The following is a 7,265-nucleotide window of genomic DNA, read 5'->3' as shown; positions in this document are numbered from 1 at the left end:
GAGCCATACGTTGATACTATATTATCATTTCAATTTTCAAACAACAATATTTTTCACCATACTTTTATCTAATAATTCGAAACTAAAGAAAAAGACACCAAATGTCGTCATAAGAATTATTTAAACCTAAATAGACCGCAATGACAAGCACATAAGTTCACAAATTGAAAATCAGACCGGAGAAAACAAAACATTAAAACGTGCATGATTGATTAACCGAGGATGGTGGTTTCAGCGATCATGGACGTAACGACATAAGGATCCATGTTAGAAGCTGGCCTTCTGTCTTCGAAGTAACCTTTGCCTTCCTTCTCAGTGTCTCGTCCCACTCTCACCGAAGCTCCACGGTTCGCCACTCCCCAAGAAAACGTGTTGATGTATGCGGCCTCGTGCTTCCCCGTGAGACGACGCTCGTTGCCTTCACCGTACGCAGCAATGTTCTCCTTGTGCTTCACCTGAAGCTTCTCTATCGTGTTCTTTATCACTGCTAATCCTCCGTTGTTCCACTCTCACCGAAGCTCCACGGTTCGCCACTCCCCAAGAAAACGTGTTGATGTATGTGGTCTCGTGCTTCCCCGTGAGACGACGCTCGTTGCCTTCACCGTACGCAGCAATGTTCTCCTTGTGCTTCACCTGAAGCTTCTCTATCGTGTTCTTTATCACTGCTAATCCTCCGTTGTTCCACTCTCACCGAAGCTCCACGGTTCGCCACTCCCCAAAAAAACATGTTGATGTATGCGATCTCGTGCTTCCCCGTGAGACGACACTCGTTGCCTTCACCGTACGCAGCAATGTTCTCCTTGTGCTTCACCTGAAGCTTCTCTATCGTGTGTTATTTATCACTGCTAATCCTCCGTTGTTCCTCATCGACTTCATGCTGTAGTTGCACAATCACCCTGAAAACCATGCAAACAATGTTACAACTTATTGCACATGAAGAGAGTGTTGAGAGAGTGTGGTAAAGAGACACTACCGGGATGGTTTTGGGTCGAAGCTGACATTTACACCAGAGATCTCAGTGATCCTCTGTCAACAGAAATAGATGTGGCCATTAGCAAAGTTTGAAGCTTTTTATTGGGAACTAAAAAGGTTAAAGTAGATTACTGTACCTCGAGAAGGTATCTAGCGACCCAGACTTGATCACCAGTACTAATACCCTCAATCGGACCGACCTGGAACTCCCACTGTCCAAGCGTGACTTCTCCATTGACACCAGAGATGCCAATACCTGCGTAAAGACAGGCCTTGTAGTGTGCATCCATGATGTCACGATCAATTGCTTTGTCAGCTCCCACACCACAGTAGTATGGTCCCTGGCCAAACACCAAAATCACTTTACATCAGATGATATGTAAGAAAATGTTGTAATAACATTAGGATGAGATGATAATTAGATTAAGTTGAGGGCCAGGGAAGCCACCAATAGGCCAGTTCACACCCTTTTGCATCAATGTGTATTCTTCCTCAATCCATACCTATGAATCACAAACAAGAGTATAGGTATAAATGATTGATCTGAAGAGAGATTAATATACAACTGAGGAAGAAGATAGTACCAAGGCTCCTCAGAGACAACTTTGGAGTTGCTGAAGATCTTAGCAGCGTTTGTACCTCTTGTTGGTTGGAATGGATTCCCAGCGGCGTTGTAAGCATCAACATCACCTTCATATATCAACCAATCATTTTTAAAATCTAATTTTGTTACAAACCAAATATTGTTACACTAATCATTATAAAACCAACCTACCAGAATGTTGTTGCCTGAGTTCATAATTGAAGTAAATCTATGATAAAACATGTAACATAAATCGATGAATTTCAAGATCATGTCTGAAATCTTATAAACTAATAAAATGAATAGATAAGAAAGACTCAGACACACACCTGGGGATACGTAATAGAAGAAAGCAGTGGGAGGGATGTGACCGGAGTCTTCAAACGAAAAGATCATTGACGATGAACTAAACGGCAGAGAAAAATATTACTGGCAATATATGAGATTGTGCATATTTAAAGAGGGTTTTGAGTAACAGTGATTCATATAGGACGACGAAAGGAAGGGTCGGGGCGGGGGGGGGGGGGGGGGGGGGGGGGGAACGATCAATTGCTTTGGAGAAAATTAGGGTAACGCTAGAGACAAGAAGATATGGGCTTGATATTGGTCATAGTGAACTTTTTTAAGAACACACGATGGTCCATGAACAAACTTAGTCGACTGAATCATACATGACATGGCAAAACAAAACCTTCTCATAGACTGATTTTTTTAACTGACGTGGACACTCTCACCATTCATCTTATTCTCCTTTTAGTATAGTATAGATTACATTCTTTAGTTCTAGGTTTATCGGTAAATTGATTGTACGCCTTATAAATATGTCATTGTGATAATGTGGTCGTGTAGAGCTGAAATATGTTACGATATTGTGTACTTGATTTATTTATAATCATGAAAAATTTGAAGACATCTTTCCATGCCCGCTTCTCTGATTTTTTTATTATAATTTTATTATGAGATGCCTTCCACAATGTAACTTACAAAATATGTATCCCAGACTTTTCATGGTTCATATTCCCACCGTATCATTTTACAAACCGGTGTTCTCTTTATTAGGTAGAATTTAATATCATTTGAACTTTATGACCAATTAAAATACTGAGTTTTTTTTAATTGGTTGAATTAGTTTCATTTAATAATATTTTTATGTAACAAGATAAATATATAGAATTTTGTGTTTTCTTAATCTATGTGCAAAAACCTTAAAACCCACTTAAAGTGATACGAGGGAGTATATACTGGGAAAATTTCAATCTATCACAAATTTATCATTTTTTAAATTTACCATCGATGAGTGACTATTTTCACAATTATTCAAAATTTGTGATAAAATAACATTAAGCTAATTTTTTAAAATATTTATATAATATTTATAAACCCATCAATCTCATACTAAATTTTAAAACAATAATCACTAAAGCCTAAACTCAAATGTAATATATTTTTTTATTGGTAGTATTTTGAAAAAGTGGGTACTTAATTTGTGGTATTTCTAACAATTTTCATATATGTTTAGTCATGATTTATAGAAAATTATCAAAAAGAAAAGTGTAATAACATAAGTTTTGCTTGTTAATGGTTTCATCAAATAGTATTATTTAAACTAAAATATATTCAAATTTGTTTTCTGATATAGATTAAATTTCAGAGGAACGTAGAATATGCGATTATAGGATATATAGAGGGAACAAAAATTGTTTACTCTTAGTTTAAAATTAGATTTAGAATTTTATCGGCGAGTAGAGTAGTGACAATGTATGGGATGAAAAAATTATAAAAAAAAAGTTTTATTTGAGAAACTGAATAAATAAAAGGTATGAAAGTTTGTTCAATTTGTTATTCACAAAAACTGAAAAACATAATTAATATGAAATTTGGAATAATAGAGTTATCTTTTTTCTTCTTCTTAAAATGTGGTTAAGATCGAGTTTTTTCAACATGTGTTTAAGCATAAATCTTTCCCGTCTGCTATATTCAGTGAAATATCTTCCAGCCAACCAACCGACTAAATTTACTTTTCAGTTGAAAATTATATACAAGTCACTATACAATACTAAACTCACGAACCAATCTGTTTACCTCTAACAACAGTGGTTTGTTTTTATCCTTTAATAGATGTTGGAAAGATGCAACAGATTGATATTTTCCTTAGCACAAGAAAGAAAAAGAAGATAATTAGTTTACAAAAATAAAAGGAAGAGATTGTTTATAATGGATAATGAACCAACAACCTTAACGTCATTCTCAAAAAAAAACGTCTTAAAGATCTCAAATCAATATACACAACACTAGAGCAATCTCCAACTTAACTAAGTAAATAAAAATTAAGTTGCAATTTTTTGAAAATCAATAATATATTTCTCACCAAAATATACTATAAGAAAAATAAAAGTTGATAAATTTGCTGGGATAATAAAAATGAATTTGTAGCTTTAAACAGTTTCCTGGCTGAAGCAAGGCAAAGAAGTGAAACCTATGGTTGTTGTGACTTTGTTCTCAAGAAACCTCCGGACAACACACAAAGCTTAAGCTTAAGTTTTGGATTTGTCCCCTTATTAATCTAAACATCTCGGTTAACATCAGCCACTACTTAGGGTATGACTAGTTTTCCGCTACTATCCGCAAACGCAGCTTTTGCGGTTGATAGCGTGTTCGCGGGTGGTGTAGCGGTTGTTGGCGTTTTGAAACAATCACTCAAACCACTCTAAACCGCTTCAAACCGGTCTAAACTTCATAAATTCAAAAGCTGGTTCCAGCTAGCGGGGAGGGGGCAGGAGGATAAATTTTTTTTTTAAACAATATAAAGAAAAAAATAAAAAGATTCAATGATTTTTTTTTAATTGTAATTATAAAAATACTAAATATATTTATTTATATTTAATTAATATTAAAAAAAATTAAAATAAAAATATTTTCTATAATTAAAAAAAATTAAAACTATAAGTTTAAAATATAATTTTAATATTTATTATAATATTATGATTTGATATTTTTATAATTATATAAAATGTAAATATTGTTAATTTATTATTTAAACTGCTGCTGTATTTGATAGTTAACCAGTCATAAGTATCCCGTAAAACGCACCAATTCCTAACGTAGAACCAGTCGTACAAATTTCTTAAAATCGTTAGAAACTGCAAACATCCGCATCCGTAAACTCCCTCAACTGCAACCGCAACCGCATCCGTAGTGTTTGAACTAGTTTTAATTATTTTTCACATCATCTATGAACAGTATTTTCCCGATAAATAATTTATAAAAATTCACGCTGTATACAAAATAAATTGATAGTGTATCGGCCCAAGAAGTTATTCAAAATTCGCTGGCCCATTTGACAGTGTACAAATCATAGGATAAGTCTTCAGCTTTCGACAACAAACAAAGTAACTTGAAGGGGTGTTCATATACATAAAACAAATGGAAAATCACTCTTGTTTTTTTTCTTGTTTTGGCCAAACAGAACTGTGATGAAGCCGAAGGGAGACCAAGAATGGAGTATTGTTTTGTATTTTCGCATCTGAACATGGCTTGAAGTTTCAAGCATTTTCTTTTGGTCTCAGGCAACATTATTACAGTCTTTAGTTGGTCCTTAAAAGGAGGGGTCCACAAAAACACAGAACGAGGAGGGAGAAAGTCTCTAACTAAGAAACATTTAATTTGGTTCATGTATTGTTCGCGGACCCCACTAAAACGTGGCGATCCGCGATTGATTCGTTTTTAATTTTTTTTTTAATCGATAAAAAAAAAAGTTTTTAAAACAATTATTAAGGATTCTGGCAATAATGATGCTCTCATAAACTCTAGAATCATCGCAAATACTACCGTGAATGAACAAACTATCGGCCATAGAGTGAAAGTCCCATCCCTCCCCATTAAAAACTCTTTATCCTTCACCTTTTTCTCTTGTGTATCTTTCTTGACCCCCCCCCCCCCCTCTCTCTCTGATCTTTTCTTCAACTTATCTAAATCTGAATATGGGTTCCAAATAAAAAATCTAAATTGAATATTCTTCAATCTTTTCCACAACTTGGCCTTTATGCAATCATTGGCAACACACATTTCTTAGATCCTTTGGGTCAAGTTGTCTTTCTCGGTTGGTATTCATTTTAACGTTTTTTTTTTCATTTTAAACGTTTCGTTAAAGCATTACTGATTGTAAAACACATTTAAAAAGAAATCAGATAATTGGTGGAAATGCTTTGAAAAATAAAGTTAGAGGAAAAATAGATGAGAAAGTTAAATTTAAAGGGTTTATTTAAGGAGATTGAAAGTTCTGGGTGATTGAGTGTGGATTTTAATAGGTTGGGAAGATCAAGAAGTCAACCCTTTCTTTTTGGATAATTTGCTTCCCACTTTGGCAAGGATGGGATCTGACGTGCGAAATATATCAAGCCTTTATTAATGTCTCCAGGCTAATCAACGTGGATTGCTCATTTTTTATTTATTCTCGCATATGTCTCCAAGATACTATAAAGTGAGCTGGGGCCGAGAACATGACTTTAAAACTATTCAGTATTTTTTTTGTTGATCAATACTTAGTTCTATGATTTTTTTCATGTATACTACGAATATTTTGTTAGTTAATGGTATGTTGGAAATTATTATCTTTACTTTTGAATAACTCTTTCAAAACTCATGGGAACAATCATCTGTGATGATCCATATGGTCGTGTTCTTTTTGGAAACGTCGGATTATGTTTTCATTTTGAAAAACAGAAAGAAATTTAAGGATTTGTATATCACTTGGTCATCAATTATACTCTCTTTCGACTAATTGTAAACGCAAAACGGTTTTTAATATTCCATGCCCATGCTTGGACTTTGTAGCTAAGACCAAGTAGGCAAGTAGTAGTGCTGCTGACAAAAAAAAAAGAAGCTAGACCAAGCATGTAAGCAATATAGCAACCATCAAATTATCCAAACATCTGAGTTCATCGTAATAAAAACAAACAGAACATAGAAACTTATAAAATGTTGATAAATAAATATTTTATAAGATAACGAAATGAGACCAAGGTGCATATATAGTTTCTTCCGCTTTACTCCTCGGTCTTCTCAGCGGCGACTTCACCAACAGCCACAACTTCCTCTGCCTCAGCCTTCTTTCCTCCTCTCCAAAACCGCCGGAGTTTCAGTCACCTCCTCCTTCTCTTATGATTTGCCTCCTCCACAAACGACCGGAGTTTCTGTTCTTGTCTTCTTCCTCTTACCTTTGGCTCCTCTGGGTTTTTTTTCCAGTTTTCTTCATCTTTTTTCTCTGCCTCTTCACAACCACTTCCTTGCTCGTTCCTTCGACTGGTGCTTCGGATTGTTCAGTTACGGCGAATGAGCTGGAGCAGACTCTGTCGGGGCACGACTTCTTCCGCTGTTCGGTAACCACAACGGGTTCCTCCACTGTCTTGGTTGGTACCTCAACGTTTCTGTTCAGGGAGAGATCGAAATGTTTTTTCGTCGAGATCAACCTACCTTGTAGAGATATCGAAAGGGTGATGGGAATGATCACAACAGAGAGATTACAAAACAATCTGGAAAACATCAGAAAAAAAATGTAAAAACAAAAATGAATAAAAAAATATCTCTAAAATAAGAGAAGATGCATCTATTACACTGGTTGAGAAGCAGCCAAGAACACATCTCCATGCGGTATAGATGACAGATACGCAGTCATGCTAGTTAATATTATCGTCGTCATCCACCTAGCACA

General features: G+C 35.2%; 1 protein-coding gene across 1 annotated transcript; it reads right to left on the bottom strand.

The window, feature by feature from the left end:
• Positions 1 to 208: 208 nt before the first annotated feature.
• LOC125601706 (glutamine synthetase cytosolic isozyme 1-3-like) lies at positions 209 to 7,229 on the bottom strand. Its single transcript, XM_048773758.1, has 10 exons — positions 7,168 to 7,229; positions 6,772 to 7,086; positions 1,748 to 1,761; positions 1,553 to 1,662; positions 1,405 to 1,472; positions 1,110 to 1,317; positions 974 to 1,026; positions 890 to 896; positions 608 to 811; positions 209 to 506 (listed from the first exon to the last, which is right to left on the bottom strand). Exons 1-10 carry the CDS (start codon positions 7,227 to 7,229, stop codon positions 213 to 215), a joined length of 1,335 nt encoding a protein of 444 aa, XP_048629715.1. The 3' UTR covers positions 209 to 212.
• Between the last annotated feature and the right edge of the window lie 36 nt (positions 7,230 to 7,265).

This window comes from Brassica napus, unplaced genomic scaffold (assembly GCF_020379485.1).
Source record: "Brassica napus cultivar Da-Ae unplaced genomic scaffold, Da-Ae ScsIHWf_2633;HRSCAF=3385, whole genome shotgun sequence".
Lineage (NCBI taxonomy): Eukaryota > Viridiplantae > Streptophyta > Magnoliopsida > Brassicales > Brassicaceae > Brassica > Brassica napus.
This window is presented reverse-complemented; position numbering and strand designations above follow the sequence as displayed.

Coding starts and splice junctions, on each gene's coding strand:
- LOC125601706 (XM_048773758.1), bottom strand. CDS start 7,229: ATGACTGCGTATCTGTCATCTATACCGCATGGAGATGTGTTCTTGGCT. Junction 7,087..7,167: donor TTGGCTGCTTCTCAACCAGT/GTAATAGATGCA, acceptor GATGTTTTCCAG/ATTGTTTTGTAATCTCTCTG. Junction 1,027..1,109: donor TCGCTAGATACCTTCTCGAG/GTACAGTAATCT, acceptor TTCTGTTGACAG/AGGATCACTGAGATCTCTGG.